This window comes from Ailuropoda melanoleuca, chromosome 5, assembly GCF_002007445.2.
Source record: "Ailuropoda melanoleuca isolate Jingjing chromosome 5, ASM200744v2, whole genome shotgun sequence".
Lineage (NCBI taxonomy): Eukaryota > Metazoa > Chordata > Mammalia > Carnivora > Ursidae > Ailuropoda > Ailuropoda melanoleuca.
In genome coordinates, this window is record NC_048222.1 from 55,429,469 (window position 1) to 55,449,144 (window position 19,676).

At 35.8% G+C, this 19,676-nt stretch overlaps 1 protein-coding gene and 1 pseudogene across 4 annotated transcripts in view; one reads left to right on the plus strand and one right to left on the minus strand.

The window, feature by feature from the left end:
• The window catches only part of TRPM7 (transient receptor potential cation channel subfamily M member 7), a 116,526-nt gene that overhangs the window by 27,001 nt on the left and 69,849 nt on the right, over positions 1–19,676 (plus strand). For all 4 annotated transcript variants that reach the window (XM_034660988.1, XM_011226462.3, XM_034660987.1 and 1 more), the window contains exons 3-8: positions 4,003–4,041; positions 10,722–10,920; positions 13,654–13,867; positions 16,075–16,199; positions 17,082–17,253; positions 18,827–19,001. In XM_034660988.1, coding sequence (XP_034516879.1) covers positions 4,003–4,041; positions 10,722–10,920; positions 13,654–13,867; positions 16,075–16,199; positions 17,082–17,253; positions 18,827–19,001 — 924 coding nt within the window. The remainder of the gene's footprint in view (positions 1–4,002; positions 4,042–10,721; positions 10,921–13,653; positions 13,868–16,074; positions 16,200–17,081; positions 17,254–18,826; positions 19,002–19,676) is intronic.
• LOC100484865 lies at positions 7,471–8,028 on the minus strand (annotated as a pseudogene).

Consider the following 19,676-nt stretch of genomic DNA (forward strand, 5'->3'; position numbering starts at 1 on the left):
CTACTTATTGTGGTATGCATTTCAGGATATACAGCATTGTTGATCACTATGTTGTACATCTGGAACAAATATAACATTATGTCAACTATACAAAAAATAGCAAAATTAGTAATTTTTTATAAACTGATATATTTATTTTAGAAGGGGGAGTGAGAAAGGGGAGGGGCAGAGGGAGAGAATCTTTTTTCTTTTTAAAAATGGAGATATAATTCATATAGCATAAAATTGACCATTTGAAATGTACATTTTGTTGGTTTTTAGTATATTCAAGAGGTTGTGCAAACATCACCACTATCTAATTCCAGAACATTTTTATCATTCCTAAAGGGAACTCAGTACCTGTTAGCAGTCATTCTCATTCTTCTCTCCCCCCAGTCCCTGACAACCACAAATCTACTTTCTGTCTTTATGGATTTGCCTGTTCTGGACATTTCATATACATGGACTCATAAATATGTGGCCTTTTGTGTCTGGTTTCTTTTACTCAGTACAGTGTTTTTAAGGCCTGTCCATTTTGTATCAGTTCTTCATTTCTTTTTAAAGATTATTTTATTTATTTTTTTCTTTTTCTTTTTTATTTAAATTCAGTTAACATATAGTGTATTATTAATGTCAGAGGTAGAGTTCAGTGATTCCTCAGTCTTATATAATACCCAGTACTCATTATATCACATGCCTTCCTTAATGTCCATCACCCAGTTGCCACATCCCCCACCCCCACTCCTCCAGCAACCCTCTGTTTGTTTCCTATGATTAAGAGTGAGAATCTTAAGCAGGCTCCCCACCCAGCACGGAGCCCAACGCGGGGCTCTATGCCCTGACCCTGAGATCGTGACCTGAGGTGAAATCAAGAGTCAGATCCTTAACCGACCTGACCGAGCCACCCAGGTGCCCCAAGGCAGTCATTATTAATAACATTTTGGAGCATTTAATTTTAGTATTTTCTCAATAGGTTTTGTTTTAAAAGGTTGTTACATTCAGCCTGTGTGTAAAATATTGTATGTGCTCTTTTACAAAATGTTATTTTTCCCCTCTTAGTGTATGTAATGCCAAAAAGCTTTCCAAAAGAATTAAAGCAATATATGTTATTACCAGTAGTGGCAAGAATGCCTGCTATACTGAATATTGACTAGAGTAACATTTTTCTTCATCTGCAAGGAAAAGTGATAAGTAGGAAATAGTATATGTCTTAAATTTGCATTTACTTGATTATTGAGAAAATATTTTTTATGTTTTTTAACATTCCTTCATTTTTTGGTAAATTTGGTAAATGTCATTTAGATAATTAAAACAGATAAACCTTAATATCTCTTCCAGTCATTATTCTGTGAATTTTTGAATTTCTTATTAATCATTAAAGATGTTTTGTTACAATGTAACATTACTTTTTTTTTTTTTTTTAAGATTTATTTATTGGGGTATGTGGGTGGCTCAGTCGGTTAAACATCTGCCTTCGGCTCAGGTCAAGATCCCAGCGTCCTGGGATTGAACCCTGCATTGGACTCCCTACTCAGTAGAGAGCCTGCTTCTCTGTCTGCCTCTGCTGCTCCCTCTTTTTTTGCATGTGTTCTCGCTCTTTCTCTCTCTCTCAAATAAATAAAATCTTAAAAAAAAAGATTGATTTATTTATTAGAGAGTGCCCACACATGGAGTGAGAGGTAGAGGGGAGAGAATCCTCAAGGAGGCTCCCCGCTGAGTGCAGAGTCCGAAATGGGGCTTGGTCCCAATAACATTACATTTCTTAACCAGAGAGCTGAAGCAACATTTCCCAGGTCACATGGCTAATAATTCATAAAGGTGGGATTAGAATTTAGATCTCCTTAGTTCAGTGTGCCAGTTCTAAAGTAAGACACTGTTCTTTCATTGGGAGAAAATTTTGGTTTTGCTTTATTAAAAAAATAGATTGTGTTATTGAATTATTTCCTTTACTTTTGTTAATTTCATTTTGCAGTAGAAATTTAACTTTAGGCGTTAAAGAAATCTCATTCTGTTACTAAGTATCTTTGGCTATAGCCATCCACGAGACATAATTTTCAAACACTGATAGCTCGTCATTTCTTTCTATGCTAGTTAAAAAATTTTTCTGTAAGATATTATTTTTAAGTAATCTTTACATCCAGCATGGGGTTTGAACTCACAATGCTGAGATCAACTGTTGCACGCTCTTCCAACTGAGCCAGCCAGGTGCCCTTATGCTAGTTGAACTTGAAAATTAGTTTTTTATGAATAGGTTAATACATGGATTTACAAGATATCATAATTTATAAGTGAAAGTCTCCTTTCTGCCACTGTGCCTTAACTATAAATCCCCCTTCCTAAAGAAAACCAGTGTTACCTATTCCTTGGAATACCTTCCAGAAATAGCTAGATACAGTCTTTGCATGTCCTAGCAGATGTGTATTTACTCCTCTCTCTCTTCTTTTAAGTACATACTGTTTAACCCATAGTGTTTATTATCTTGGCAATAACTACGGTTTTAGTTGTTGCATCCTTTTTAATTATATATCTGGATCATAATTTGTTTTAGTATTTCCTTATTTTTTAAAAAAAATTATTTGAAAGAGAGGGAGACAGAGCACAAACAGGGGGAGCAGCAGAGGGAGAAGCAGGCTCCCCACTGAGCAGGTAGTCTGACACAGGGCTTGGGGCTTGTGGCTTGGGGCTTGATCCCAGGGCGGGCCCTGGTACCATGACCGGAGCCAAAGATAGACACTTAACCGACTGAGCCACCCAGGCCCCCCTTAGTAGTTCCTTACTGATGAACATTTTAGCTTTTCTGTTTTTCTTTTTGTTATTAGGAAAAAAAAATGCTGTAGTGAATGAATAACTTTGTACATTAATTGCTTTATACATGCGCTACAAGTATTTTTTTGCCTATAGTTTTAGTATTGGAATTGGAGTTTGAGAGGGAGTCTACCTTTTTTCATTGGGATGAGTATTACCAAGTTGCCTTCCATTGAGATTATATCAGTTTATACTCCCACCAGCATATAAGACTACATATCTCTATTCTCCTCAAGATACTGTCTTAAAGGATTAAAAAGTTTTTTTCTGATAAAATGCCTTTTCATATGTGTGTTTTTACTTGTGAACTATCTGTATGTTTTCCTTTTTTATGTAGTTTTGATGAAACTATGTATATTAGGGAAACTAAACTGTTGACTGCAATTATTTTTTCCTGTTTGTTTTTAGACTTTATGAGTGGCATATTTTTTACCATGTAGAAATGTTGTATTTTTGTGTAGTTAAATCTGTCACTTTTCTCTTTGGTTTCTGGATTTTGTCACAACTAGTTGTACTTAAAAAAATGGAAACTATTTTAAATATTAGGTGGATGAGGGAATGGGTAAAATAGATGAAGGGGGGGAAGTAAGAGGTACAAACTTCCAGTTATAAATGTTACTGGAGATAAAAGTACAGCATAAGGAGTATAGTTTTTTGTTTTTTTTTTTTAAGATTTTATTTATCCATTGGACAGAGAGAGACACAGTGAGAGAGGGAACACCAGCACAGGGAGTGGGAGAGGAAGAAGCAGGTTTCCCGCCGAGCAGGGAGCCCGATGCGGGGCTTGATCCCAGAACCCTGGGATTATGACCCGAGCCGAAGGCAGACACTCAACGAATATAGTTATTCAGGAATATAGTTAGTAATACTATATTCAGGAATATAGTTAATAATACTATAGTAATATATGGTGGCAGGTGGTGACTACTCTTATCTTGGTGAATAATGAGTAATGTATAAAATTATTACACACTATATTGTGTACCTGAAACTAATGTAACATTGTATGTCAACTTCAATAAAAAATGTGGAAACTATGTGAGTTAAAAAAATAGTTATTTGAGTGTATAAATCAAGGTATAAATGACCTATAATATCTACTGAACAATTAGACTAAGCATATTGTTTTCCTTTGTTTTGTACTATTTTATGAATTTTATGTGGTTTAAATTAAAATTTTTTTTTAATGTTAAGTAATAAATTTACCTTGTTTTATAGATGCCTTCCAGGATGTCAAATTTGTCAGCAACTTGTCAGGTAAGTTTAATAATAAAACTCTATTGCACAAATTTTGAAAAATAAAACTAATCTGTTAGAAGCATAGCTCACAGGTTATTACGTTTGAGGGTTAGTTTACTCAGAGTTGGGAGGTGAAGGATTGGGCGAGGCTACTAGAAAATCCAGTGAAGCTACTTGACCAGATTTCTACAGTTGAATGTGAATTAGGTAAAGATTGAGCAAAAGGGATTTAGGCAGAGAAACAGGATGTGGGAAGGCCTAACAGTTAAAGAGATTATGGTTCTGTCAGGAAACTGCAGAATGTAAAATGTAATATCGATATGGGAGAGATTTGATCTGGAGAAATAAGTAGGGACTAGATCATTTAAGCTGTTTGTGTACTATGTCACATAGTTTTGATTTCATGTTAAAAGGATATGTAGGGGGTAAAATGCTTAGTTTTTCTTCTTTGGTAAAAGCAGTTGGCATTTTGAGGAGATTAGATTGGGAGAAAAAAATAGCTTGGAAAGTTTTGGAATAATTCTGGAAAAAATGAGAGCCTGAATTAAGATAGTGGCTGTGATGGTGAAGAGAAGTAGATATATTTGAAGGGATTAATAAGTTCAGTAGGATTTGGTGAATCCTAAGCTTCTTGCCTAGGTAACTAAGTATATGGTGATGTTGTTGATTAAGATCTAATGAAGGGGGATATAAGAGTAAGACTAGAAGGTCTCTGGTAGGTAGGCTAGGAAGAAAAGTGCACAGAATGGGTTCGTTTTAGATATACTGAGTTGTTTTACCATTTCCAGTCCTATTCATTCCTTCCTTTAGATGCAGAGTTCCAGGTGGTATTTTTCCATTCAAACTGAAGATCTTCCTTTAGTGTTTGGTATACTGCAGATACGATAGAGATGAATTTTCTCAGATTGGTTTATCTGAAAATATGTTTTCATTTTTCATGTTTATTTTACTCTCATTTTTGAAGGATATTTTCCCTAGATACAGAATTCTGAGTTGATAGTTTTCTCATTCCGGCACTTTGAAGATTCCATTATATTGTCTTCTGGCTCTTGTTTTTTGAGAAGTCAGTTGTCACTAGTGTAGTTGTTCTGTGTGTAATGATCTTTTTTCCCTCAGACTGCTTCAAAGACTTTCTTCCTCTATCCTTGGTTTTCAGCAGCAGGTGTACAATGTGCATAAGAATGGTTCTCTTTGTATATACTGTGCATAAATATCTGCAAGTTCATATTTTTCACCAAATTGGGAAGTTTTAGACATTGTTTCTTAAAATATTTTTCTGCCCCATTCTCTCTCTTTCTTCCCTCTGAAACTCCGGTTATACATTTGTTAGATTGCATGATTTTTTAAAAGATGTTATTTATTTGAGAGACACAGAGAGAGAGAGACTGACTGGACAACCTCGAATAGGGGGTAGGGGGAGCAGAGGGAGAAGGACAAGCAGACTCACTGCTGAGCAGGGAGCCCAACACGGGTCTGGATCCTAGGACCTTGGGATCATGACCTGAGCTGAAACCAAGAGCTGGATGCTTACTGTTTGTGCTACCACCTAGGCGCCCCAGCCCTGTTTTTTTTTTTTAATTAAAATTTTATTCCATTGATTAAAGTAGAACATTTGTATTGATATTTCTTAAGGTTTACTAATCTTTATTTTTTTCTTTGATTACTGTAGCTTTGTAATACATTTTATTTTTTCCCCATTAATCCTTATTTTTGCAATTGCCAGTATGCTGTTTTGCCCATCCAGTGAACTTTTCATGCATTGTATTATTTAGTTCTAAAATTTTCATTTGATCCTTTATTATAGTTTCCAGGTCACTGCTAAGATGCCTTATCTGTATCATTGTTATCACCATCTATTTCTATAAGTCCTTGAACATACTTATATCTGCATTAAAATTTTTGTTTACTAATTCCAACATCTGTGTCATTTAGGGTCTGTTTCTATTATTAAATTTATCTATTTTTCTTGATTATGAGTCACTTTTTTTGCTTTTTCATATGTCTAGTAATTTTTTATTGAATGTTGCGAGTTTGCATGATCCACTTTAGGAGTTCTGGACTATTTCACCTTCTTTTAAAGGGTTTAAATTTTGTTCTGACAGGTGACGAAATTATTGACAGATTCTTTTGTTCCATAGGGCTTGATTTCATTCTTTGTTAGGGTAGCTCTATTTTTATTTTGAATTTAGTCTTAGAATGTGGACTGTACTCCTAAGGTATAACCTTTTTAGGGTCTCCACTGAATGCCCAGGATACCTAGTGATGTCTTTTCACTCTGAACTAAGACTGCAGTGTCTCCCAGCCCTTTATGATTCAGGTCTCAGACTCGCAGCAGCTGATTTCTGGTAGGTGTCAAAGTCTTGACTGACACAGATACGGCTCAGTGTGTGGCCAAGAACCCTGGTGAATCCTCACACAGGTGTCTTGTTTCCCTCTCTCTATAGCTCTCCTCTGGTACTCTGCTACAAATTTCAGCTGTTTCAGCAGTCTGGAATTCTGTTTGCTGCCTCCTTGCTCAGCTCATTGACACTGCCATTTTCTACCGGAACATTATCTCAATGCAGAATGGTTAAGAAATTACCCCAGTGTAGTTGGTACAGTTATGGGCTTCACTTCATATATTTTCCTTCATTTCAAGGATGGAAGTCCCATAATTCTTTTTGTTCAGTGCTTAAAAACAGTTATCTCATATATTTTGTCTGCTTTTGTCAAGTGTCCCCAAGATGACCCCTAGGTTTGGTGATAAGCTAGAAAGACTCACATGACTCAGAATGTAGTGAGTAGTGCTCGTAGCCAACAGTAAGTAAGTATGATGATATCTGTGTTGAGGAAGTTCCCTCTTTTCCTAGTTTGCCGAAAATGTTTATAGTGAATAGATATTGAATTTTGTTGGTCTTTTCAGTGACCAAGCTTTTAGTTTCATTGATTTTTCTACATTGTTTTTCTTTTCTTTTTATGTTTTATTGTGTGCTTTTTATTATTTCTTTCCATCTGCTCACTTCAGGTTTAATTTGGCCTTTTTAAAAAGTTTTTAAGGTGGAAGTTAAGATTACTGTTGCTTGTAAATTTTGTTGTTTTTTCCATGACGGCACTAAGTTTTTTGTTTTTTGTTTTTTGTTTTTTGTTTTTTGTTTTTTTTTTAAAGATATGTGTTTCTTTTTTTTTTTTTAAGATTTTATTTATTTATTCGATAGAGATAGAGACAGCCAGCAAGAGAGGGAACACAAGCAGGGGTAGTGGGAGAGGAAAGCAGGCTCACAGCAGAGGAGCCTGATGTGGGGCTCCATCCCAGAATGCTGGGATCACGCCCTGAGCGTGAAGGCAGACGCTTAACCGCTGTGCCACCCAGGCGCCCCGACGGCACTAAGTTTTATTAGGGATTTCATTAAGGTTAAATCTGTAGAAATGAGGGAGTCACTTAAGGGGCACAAAGCTGGTGAATCCACCTCAGATCTCATAATGAACCACTGGTTCAGGCTCTTCGGTGGGATCTCTGCCTTGTTCCAGGTACAGATTATTATAAGGATTCTGCTTTAGCCCCACAGATTGGTAGGTTGGGTAAGTCTTCCCAACCAAAAACTTGAACAGCATGAAGGCCACAAAGCCAAAGAGGTACTTACACATGAGATTCTCGGAAACGGGCATGGGGGATGTATCCACACAGTTCCTGATATACATGTCAAGGTCCCAGGGCATTGGTACCCCCAGTTCAACCTCAGGTCTGGGTGGTCCCAGTTATACCATGGATCCCTCTCTGCCCTGAGCAGTAGAGAGCTTCAGGTAGTCGTCGTACCACGTGCCATCATCCCGGTACAGTTGTTAGTCTTCTACCCACATGCTATATTTCTTGGCGGTGGTGGCCCATTCTTCTGGGCTCTTGGGATAGGACTCCAGGAACGTGTCCTTGGTAATGTGCTAAGCTGTCACTGTACCCAAGGGCACCATGGTTCGGGCTGCCCTTTTTAGGCATTGGACTCCCAGGACCCATGCCTGGGCCGCCGCCATCTTCACCTGCCTCACGTAGCAGATCTTCTTTTCTAATTTAAACTATATACTACAGATTTTTATGCTATATATTTTTATATTGTATTTATGTGAATATGCTTTTATACTAAACACTGTGTAGTTGCATCCCATATGTTTTTATATTATGTTTATTTTTATTTTCATTTTGTTCCACATATTTTCTAAGTTCTTATGTGACTTTCTTTGATCCATGAGTTAATAAAAATATGTGTCATTTAATTTCCAAATGCTTGAAGAATTTCCCAGTATTTTCTTTTCTTTTCCTTTCTTTTAGAGAGAGAGAGTGCACACACGTGTGTTGGGGGGGGCAGGAGGGGCAGAGGGAGAAAGAGAGAATCTTAAGTCAGTTTCACACCCTGCTCAGAGCCCCACGCGGGGCTTGATCTCAGGACCGGTGAGATCGTGACCTGAGCCGAAATCAAGAGTCAGATGCTTAACCAACTGAACCACCCAGGAACCAACCCCTCCTCCCCCATATTTTCTTTTATTGGTTTCTAGTTTAGTTCACTGTGGCCTGAGAACATACTTTGATTTCCATCCTTATGCTAGTTTATTGAGACTTATTTTATGGCCTAGAATATGTTTAATCTTGGCAAATATTTCTGTGCACTCAAAAAGAGTTTTTATTCTATTGTTGAGTGCTCAGTGTCTGTTTAATCACTTTGGTTGGCTGGTAGTTTTGTTTGAGTCTTATAGGATTCTAATTTGATAGGGTTCCCCCCCCCTTTAGTACTTTAAAGATGCTATACCAAAATATTGGGGTGCCTGACTGGCTCAGTTGGAAGAGCTTGTAACTCTTAATCTTGGGGTTGTGAGTTCAAGCCCCATGTTGGATATAGAGATTACTTAAATAAATAAAACTTAAAAAAAAAAACAGACACTAAGATGATGTGCCAGTGACTGTTGGATTGCATGATTTTTTACAAGGTGTCCACTGTCATTCTTACCTTTATTCTTCTACACATAATGTGATAACGCTGCTTTGAAGATTTTCCCTATCATTGGCTTTTAGCAGTGCCCTAGAGTGATTTCTTTAAGCTTGTTTTGCTCAGTTCTTGTTGAACTGTTCAGATCCATTGCTCAAATAGTTTTCAGATTTTTGCCCTGTTTTCTTCCTTTTTTTTAATTATAAAGATTTTATTTACTTGTTGGAGAGAGAGAGCCCCCACAAGTAGGGGGAGAGGTAGGCAGAGGCAGAGGAGAAGCCGGCTCTCCACTGAGCAAGGAACCTGATACGGAACTTGATCCCAGGGCCCTGGGAGCTTGACCTGAACTGAAGGCAGATGCTTAACTGACTGAGCCACCCTGGTGTCCCTGCCCTATGTTTTCAAATTTTGATTCCCATTACCTTATTTCTGGGACTTGAATTGTGTGTGTGTTGAGCTACTTTGATACTGTTCCACAGGTTGCTAATGTTTATTCCTTTTGTTTTCCTCCAGTCTTTTTCTCAGTGTTTCATTTTGGATGGATTCTATTTCTTTTATAAGATTATATTTATTTATTTGAGAGAGAGAGGTTATGTTTTAGGGTGCTGGATTTTATCATTCTTTTAGGGAATTTTGGGCTTGTTTTAGCATGCAATTAAGTTACTTTGGATTAATTTGATCCTTTCAAGTCTTGCTTTTACAGTTCATCATGGCACATCATGGTCTAGGTCTAATTTAGCCCTTCTGATTAGGCATTGCTATTCTGAGCACCCTTTTAGAGGTCTTTTGTATTGAGATCTCTTACTCTGGCTGGTAGCAACACAAACTGTTCCCTGCCCTTTATGAACTTCAGGAATTATTTGGTCTAGTAACTGTGTCTAGTAGTTCTTAGGTTTGCCTTGGGTAGTTTGTTCTTACTCATGTTTAAGAATATCCTTCTGCATATATCGGGAACTCTCTCATGTAGCTCCTTCCTCTTTTTGTTTTTTGCTCTACAGACTCTAGCTCCTTTGGCTTCTACAACCTGTGATGTGATTTTTTTAAAAAAATTATTTATTTATTTTAGAGAGCATGCACTCACATGAGCAGGGTGAGGGAGAGAATCTACAAGCAGACTCCCTGCTGAGCACGGAGCTGACACCGGGGATCAATGCCAGGACCCCAAGATCATGACCCGACCCGAAATCAGGAGTCAGTTGCGCAACCAACTTAACCAACCCAGGCGCCCCTATGATTTTTTTATTAAATTAGTGAGACTGCCTGGCTCCACTGGGTACCTGCTTCCTACATAGTAGTGTCCTGTAGTGCTCCTAGGTAGAATACAATTGCTCTTTCTGTGCTTGACCCTGAGCCACCATTGTCATGACTGTATAGATTAGTTTGCATTTTCTTGAATTTTGTATACACGAAATCATAAAAATATGTACTGTTTGGCATTGGATTCTTTCGTGAAGCACGATAATTTTGAGGTCATACTGTGTTTAATATTCTAATATTAGATATTCTCATGCTGAATGCTATTCTGTTATATGACTATACTACATTTTGTAGATAACCCAACACTAAATTTAGAGGAATATATTGTCAAAAAAATGTACTTATACTATATTACAAGTATTAATTTATTGGTATTATAAAATTAAAAAGTTAAATAATTTTTATACTTTTCATTGCTTCATTTTAATTCAGTTTTTCATTGACTAATTTTTTGAAAAGTCTTTTTAAAATTTCATTTCTTTCCTTTAGGTGTTTTTGTGGTCGCTTGGTCAAGCAACATGCTTGTTTTACTGCAAGTCTTGCCATGAAATACTCAGATGTGAAATTGGGTGACCATTTTAATCAGACATTAGAAGAGTGGTCTGTGGAAAAGCATACAGAACAGAGCCCAACGGATGCTTATGGAGTCATAAATTTTCAAGGGGGTTCTCATTCCTACAGAGCTAAGGTATGTCACATACTTGATTTTTTTTAACTTCATTTATCTTGTTATCTAAATAATATATAATACATTTATTGTCAGAAGATTTATATACCAGTAGATCAGAAAATTAGTCTCAGTCATTTATGTATTTTAAAGTTCTTTGTATAGGTGCATATACATATAGAAGTGTTACATGTTGGTTGGTGAATTGAACGTTTTATCATTATGAAATGTCTTTAATCTTGTCATTTTCTTTTTTGTTTTTGTAAGATTTTATTTATTTGTGGGAGAGTGAGAGAGAGAGCACGAGCAGGGGAGGGGGAGAGGGAGAAGCAGAAGCAGACTCCCTGCTGAGCAGGTAGCCCAACATGGGTCTCAGTCTCAGGGGTCCTGGGATCATGACCTGAGCCAAATGCAGATGCTTAACCTACTGAGCCACCCAGGCGCCCCTAAGAGGTTTCTTTATCAGCAACACATAATTTTTAAGCTTATTTTACTGTCTTACTTTTTCTTTGTTCCCTTTTCTTTCTTGTTTGCTTTGGATTAAGTATTTTTTATTATTTCCTTCCTTAACAGCATGTTTTTTATAGATTGTTTTTCCTGTAGATTCATCTTATAATAAACACTACAAAACACATTTAAACTTATTATAAATTAGTCCTTTCACAACTTTTTGGAAGTGCAAGAACTGTTAGAATACTTGTAACTGCATTTAATTCTTTCATGACTTAATGCGCTTTTGTTGGCCTAATTTTAAACCCCCCAAACATGATTTTTCATTTATATTTGTCAACATTTTACCCTTTACGTTGTTCTTTGTCCTGCCTGCCTCCCTGCCTTGATGGGAAAAGCAGTGGTAAAGGTGGGCACATCGCTCCAAGTTTTCCTTTTCTTTTGGATCCTGATCCCACAGTTTTTCATTGTCTTAGCTCTCTGATGCCTTCATACATGTTATTTATTTTCTAGTTTTTCTATTCCTAGGGGCAGAGTTAGTTCAAAACAGTCTAGTCTACCATTGTCCGAAGTGGAACTCCTCATTTATTCCTTATATAATCTTTTTTTAACTTTAAGCTGTTTTCCAAACATGACTTTATGCCAAATATAATAATGAGTTAGACAAAACTAATGTAGGAAGACTTAGTATAGAACAAATCTCATTACAAACATTCTTTTTTTAAATTTAATGTATTGGAGTGAGAAAGAGAGCGAGCACTAGTGGGGGAGTGGGGTCAGGGGAAGAAGCAGATTCCTCGCTCAGTGAGCGGGGAGCCTGACACAGGGCTGGATCCCAGGATCCTGAGATCACAAAGTGAGCCTAAGGCAGATGTTTAATTGACTGAGCTACCCAGGCGCGCCTCACTACAAACATTCCTAAGGGACTCTGGGGTCTTCTCAGTTTTGTAGAATTCTGGTGTTTTGGGTTCTGATATTCTAGAATATTTTTCATTGGTATTTGATCTCTGGTTGTAAAGCAGTGGACAGTATATTGTTTTGCAAAGAACCTTTGTTAGAAACGATTATAAAAATGTTTTTCTTCTAATATATGAATATTTCAGATTTCTTGTGAGCTAAATCATCTAGGTACATCAGACAAAGAAAATTAATTAGAGTAGTCATAACACGTAAGTTTTGTGATGTCACTTAAGATAAAGATAAATTTTTAATCTGGTAAACCAGAGGAAGTTATTTCACAGATGGGCTAGCTTATTTTCTTTTCTTTTTTTTTTTAAAGACCTTATTTATTTATTTGACAGAGATAGAGACAGCCAGTGAGAGAGGGAACACAAGCAGGGGGAGTGGGAGAGGAAGAAGCAGGTTCATAGCGGAGGAGCCTGATGTGGGTCTCGATCCCATAACGCCTGGATCACGCCCTGAGCCGAAGGCAGACGCTTAACCGCTGTGCCACCCAGGCGCCCCATAGCTTATTTTCTATAGAATTTTTAAAAAATTAAACTTGTAAATCCATCTGAACACCTTGAAATATTGAGTAAAAAATCTTTGTTATTTTACTCTATAATCAGAATTCTATTATAAATAGACCAGATCATTCACAAAACTTCAAACAGATAATATTTGTCTTTCCTAATAGCAAGAGTTGTAGAAGCTTCCATTTTTTTCATTCCTCTTTCTTTTCTTTTCTTTTCTTTCTTTCTTTCTTTCTTTCTTTCTTTCTTTCTTTCTTTCTTGATTTATTTATCTGGGAGAGAGAACGAGTGAGAGAGAGAAAAAACATAAGCGGGAAGGGGCAGAGGGAGAGGTACAAGCAGACTCCCCACTGAACAGGGAGATCAACTTGGGGCTCAGTCCTGGGACTCCAGGATCATGACCTGAGCCTAAGGCAGACCTTAACTGATTGAGCTACCCAGGCACCCCATTCTTCTTTTTTCCTTTTCTCATCACCATAGCTAGCCTTTAGCAGTTCCCACTACTGCATATTCATAGTTAAACAAGTCAGTAAATAACTGTGGATAAATATGTAAATTGGATGAATGGTAATTGAGTTTATATAAATAGGAAGAAGAACATATTTATATTTTAAAGGTTACAAATTAGAGTACCACTGCTTCTGTGGCTCTTACAGAATGACTTTCCAACTTTAAAATCGTTTATTATTGCTTATTCCTAGGGGTGTTAAGTATATTAAAAGTAACCTAATAAATCTATTTTATAATAATCTGATCTAAATCACATTTTTCTAATGTATAATGTTGCATTATGACATATTCAGTTATTTTATCCTTTAAAAATCTCTTTTAGTATGTGAGACTATCATATGACACCAAACCTGAAGTCATTCTGCAACTTCTGCTTAAAGAATGGCAAATGGAATTACCCAAACTTGTTATCTCTGTGCATGGGGGCATGCAGAAATTTGAACTTCACCCACGAATCAAGCAGCTGCTTGGAAAGGGTCTTATTAAAGCTGCAGTTACAACCGGAGCCTGGATTTTAACTGGAGGAGTAAACACAGGTAATGTGATGATTATACCAGTTTTATTTAGTGTGTTTGTAAATGTTTCACAGTATCAATTAAATATTTGAAATGATAACATCAAATATCAGTATATTCAGTTTTTCTGTTAAATAATCTATATAAACTATATGTTCCTAAGTATAAATGGTAACTGAAAGTATTTGGTTTTCATTTACTCTTAAAAAAATAATACACTTTAGAGCAGGTGTTGACAAACTGTGGTCCCATGCACCAGATACAACCCATTCCTTGTTTTTGTAAATGAAGGTTTACTGGACACAGCCACACTCATTTATTTTTGTATTATATATAGTTATATTTGTGCTGCAACAGTAGAAGTGAATGTTGTTAAAGAGACTGTTTACCTTGCAGACCCTAAAATATTTACTATTTGACCTTCACCAGAAAAGGTTGTTGATCCCTACTATAGAACCACATGTTATTCCTGTCACTTTCTGACTTCTGGCAAATTGATATAAGAATGGCAATCCATTGCCTAGGCAGTGGTAAGAAGTAGCTTTCAAAATTAGTTTTTAACATACTATAATTTTTCATTCCAAATCTTCTCTATGACATATACAGGTTAGATAAAAGCAGATTAACTTTAATATCCAAAGTAAAATATAATTATTACTTAAATTAGCTTGCAGACATCTAATTCATTATGAACAACTGGTTTTTGAATCTCATTGTATGTCAGGCATTCTTCTGGCTGCTGAAGATATGTCATTCCACAAAACAAAGAAAATGTTTACCTTCATGGAACTTATATTCTAGTGGAGGAATATGTTCTAGTGGATAACATATGTTATCATGTTAGATAAGTGCTATGGGGACACATGAAATACAGAGAAAGGATGGCGAGGGATGGTAGGGGGGGCTTCATTAATAAGGTGACATTTGAGTAGAGATTGAAGGAAATGAGGGAGCACCATAAGGATAATGTGAGGCAGAGCACTTAGAAAAAATTGCTAGTGTATTCGAAGAATGTTAAGAAGGGTCCAGTGTAGCTAAGTACGGTGAACAAGGAGTGCTAGGTGGTGAGGTCGAGAAGTTATGAGGTTGTGGTAGGGGATGGGGTGGGGTGGGGTAGGGTGGTGAATAGCAGGGGCAATAGGCACATCATTATATAAAGCTACATAGGCTGTTAAAAGCACTTTCACGTTTACTCTGAGTAAGAAGGGAAGATTTTAAGCAGAGAGTTGACAAGAGCAAAGATCACTTGGATGATGTTTTGAAAGTAGACTGTGAACAGGCAAGGCAACAATTGGAAGACCATTGAAGATGCTATTTCCATAATCCAGGTGAGGAATGAGATCTCATGCATTATAAAAACCAAATTGAGTGTTATGGTGGTTTTCTAGGGCTGCCATAACAACATAGCACAGACTGGGTGGCTTAAACAAAATTAATTTATTTTCTCACAGTTTTGGAGGTCCAAGATCAAGATGTTAGCAGGTTTGGTTCCTTCTGAGGCCTCTCTCCATGGCTTGTAGATAGCTACCTTCTCATGTGTCCTCTTTGCCATGCATCTGTATTCCTGGTGTCTCTTTTTGTGTCCAGAATTTCATCTTCTTAAAAGGACACCAGGCAGATTGATTAGGTCCCACCCTAGTGGCCTCATTTTTAAATGTATAACCTCTTTAAAGGACCCATCTCCAAATACAGTCACACTCTGAGGTTCTGTGATTAGGATTTCAACATATGAATTTTGGGAAGGATACAGTTCAACCCATAAGTGGTAATGAGGAGTCATATGCTCTTTTGAATTGTCTTTTCTACTTTTCTCCTAATTTTTGATTCAGTTGGACAACTTTTGTAGTTGCTTGTTGTGTGTGTGTGTTTTGCTTATGGTCCTGAGCCATACTCTTCATTTTTTTTTAGATGATGTGTAGAGCAATAACAAAAAACTACAGTTACTTACATGAGGAATCTAAGAGAGGACTAGGCCTAACAACATGGTAAAAGTTACTTTTACGTGTGTTTCAGGCAGTTGTAGTGATTTGACATTGTGGGGTTTTTTTGTTTTGTTGTTTTTGGTCCTTGTGTTTTCTTTTGTAAGTTTGTCTTTTGGACCTTGTTGCTTTTTATCTTCTTTGTGTAAAGAAAAATATCAACAATTATAATGTTATAGATTGAGTACAGGATTATTCTGAAAGTAATAACTACTTTCACATAAAGTAAATTAAATTTTATATGAACAGGTGTGGCAAAACATGTTGGTGATGCCCTCAAAGAACACGCTTCCAGATCATCTCGAAAGATTTGCACTATTGGAATAGCACCCTGGGGAGTGATTGAAAACAGAAATGATCTTGTTGGGAGAGATGTAAGAATGATTTAAAAAATTTCTTATATTTGAACTTGTATAAACAAAATTAGAGCAAGAATAGCACGAGTCACCTTAAACTATTCATGATCATACCATACTTTTCAAAGTTATGTTTAAAAAGTATTTTCCTGAGGTTTTCTTTCTTTTTTTTCCTTTTTACCTGAAGTTTTCTTATGATCCTTCCAAAAATGCATTCATAGATATAAGTACTTGTCATTATAGTATTAGTACGTTTTGGTTTCGGCCTTTCTCTATAATTATTTCACAATTTTTCTAAATCATGCCAGTCTTTGTAATTAAATTTTTAATGACTACGTGATATTAAGAATTAATTTTACTGTCACTAAGAGTAGTAATCAAATGTTAGTGTTTTATTTGAGTAGGTTAAGGACATGTGAATTAGTTATAAATATTAAGAGTACTGCAAAGGAATTACTGAATCATAATGATCGCTTTCAAGTGTGATTAAATTTCTTATATCAATTTTAAAGATTGTGTGCTAGAAAAATAGAAAAATATAATTGATATTAAATTGTTCTTATTCAGTGTCTTTTGTGTATTGCACTGTATTTACTAATAATCTGACAGTTTCTACATACTATATACTCGTTTATTTTGTTTCCTTTGCATGTGATAATAAAATAATACATATTCTGCAATAAGATTTGAAATACAATTGTATGGTCTGACCCATTATTGATTAATCATTAGCTGGCTTAAAAGCTTGTGCTTTTTGACATATTTTTTGACATTTTCTATTTGTTACTATATTGTAAATAGAATTTTACCTCCTATTTGCCTTTACAGATTATTTCAAAGTTAATTTTTTTATATTATATTTAATCCTACCCACTAACTCTTATGTTTGCTGTTGTTTAGGTGGTTGCTCCTTATCAAACCTTGTTGAACCCTCTGAGCAAATTGAATGTTCTGAATAATCTACATTCCCATTTCATATTGGTGGATGATGGCACTGTTGGAAAGTATGGGGCAGAAGTGAGATTGAGAAGAGAACTTGAAAAAACTATTAATCAGCAAAGAATTCATGCTAGTAAGGGAATTTATAAATTTGTTATTGTTGAAATTATTCTAGGTATATTAATGGCCAGCAACATTCTAAAAAGGTTCTTTAAAGTGCTCATTTCCTTTTGTAGTAAGACAACATAGGAAAGAACAAAAATGACTGACTTTGGGCAAAGTAGACTTAGGAAAAGAAGTCTGAGGCCAAATAGGGTACTCAGATATTGATGCCAAAGCCACAGAGGTTCGTTGGAGGCTCTGTTGCTATTGTAATCCTATTGCAGCCCAAGGAATTCAGAAATATTCTTAATGTGTGATATATTCTAATACATGACTTGAAATTCAGGATTGAAGAGGAAGAATACCTTATTGCAATGTAAAAATCATCTTATTTAAAGTTTATAATATGAATAGGTATCACTCTTTCGTAGATAAGTCTTAAAAGTTAGTATTCTTGACACTTGTCTTCCTTTCCAAACATGGTCATACTTTATGATTCAACATGTAGATTTTTCTTTCAAAAAGAAGAAATTTTATTATCCGAGGACGCCAAGAAGGTGGGCTCTGTGACAAAGTGAAATAGAAATACAAAATTATAGAACAGTGCATTCAGATATGACGGAGTCATATCCTTTCCTGAAATTCAGGAGCATTTTAGAATCCTACAGTTAACTTGTATTTTGGATTCTCTCACTGCATTGCAGGTAATTATAAAAACAAAAATTGGTGTTCTTCACTAAATCTTTTCTATTACTCTTGTAGAGGTCCTGGATTTTATTGATCAGTTCCATTGATGTAATCCTGGCTCTGTCATTAACTTCTTCTTTTTTTTTGTTTTTGTTTTTGTTTTTTTGGAAGATTTTATTTATTTATTTGACACAGAGAGAGCATAAGCAGGGAGAGCAGGAGAGGGAGAAGCAGGCTCCCTGCTGAGCAGGGAGACCGATGTGGGATTCGATCCCAGGACCCTGGGATCATGACCTGAGCTGAAGGCAGACACTTAACCAACTGAGCCACCCAGGCGCCCTGTCATTAACGTCTATATTAATGTCTCGGTGCATTTGAAATCAGAATATACATTTTAAAAGTGAATAAAAACAAATATACATTAGAAGTTCAACTTATACAGTATTGAAAAACAAACTGAGGGTGCCTGGCTGGCTTATTTGGTGGAGCATGTAACTCTTGATCTTGGGGGTTAGACCCCACCTTGAGTGAAGGGATTACTTAAAAAAAATCTTGAAAAAACAAACTAAAAAAAGAATTGGTGTTATAAATTTCTTGTCAAGAGTTCAGTTAATGAAGTATAAAAATAATTTTTACTTGTCAGTGAATAAATTCTAGTGCATTCCTAATCATGTATTTTCTAACTTTGTCGTTTAGAACACACTTTAAGTTAATGAAAAAGTATTTCATTCAGTATTTAATTCACTCAGGCTAGATAGGCTAGATTGGTATCATGTTGAATGCTTGAAATGAAGTCAGCAGTCTTATAAGAAATTATATTTTGGCTTTTTATTTTTATTTTGTGCTTTGATTAAGTAAAAAATAAGATTAAATTACTGTATTTTGCCTAATATCTTATAATCTTTCACTTTTTTAAGGAATTGGACAAGGCGTCCCTGTGGTGGCACTTATATTTGAGGGCGGGCCAAATGTTATCCTCACGGTTTTAGAATATCTTCAAGAAAGTCCTCCTGTTCCAGTCGTCGTTTGTGAAGGAACAGGCAGAGCTGCAGATCTACTAGCATATATTCATAAGCAAACGGAAGAGGGAGGGTAAGTGTGTGATTACAAAAAGATTTCAGTAACTTTGTAAAGAGGCTTGTGGTTTTTAGAGTATTAGATTCATTTCAGTATTTTATGAACATGAAAATTTTTAAGTTTAATATAATAATCTTGTTATGGTTTGAGGAAATAGCTTGTGTGATATGTTATTAGAATGAATTAAAGTATAACAGTCTACATAGAGGACAATTTTGCAAGATCTGTCAAACATACAGAGGCATATTTCTTTGGACCTATTAGTTCCATTTCTAGGAATTGTTTATACAGATGTACTTTTTTATACATGTAAAATACATAAAAACATAAAGTTATTCATTACAGTGTTACAAAAGATTGGACCAAATAGAATGTGTATCAAGAGGGCTAAATAAATTATGGTATATCTACATAACAGAATAGTTCGTAGCTAAGAAAGGTTGGTATCTGTGTACCAGATTTGGGAAAATTACCAAAGTATATACATGGAAAAAGGAAAGCAGTTGAGATGGAACCCGGCGGATAGAAGATAGTGGGAAAGAGACTTTCACGATAATTTTCATTTCTATGTTTAATAATGTTTTATATCATCATATTTTTGAGCCATATAATTACATTACCTATTGAGGAAAAGAGAAAAATGTGAATGTGCTCATGTGTAAGACACCTTGGCAAAGTATTGCATAATAC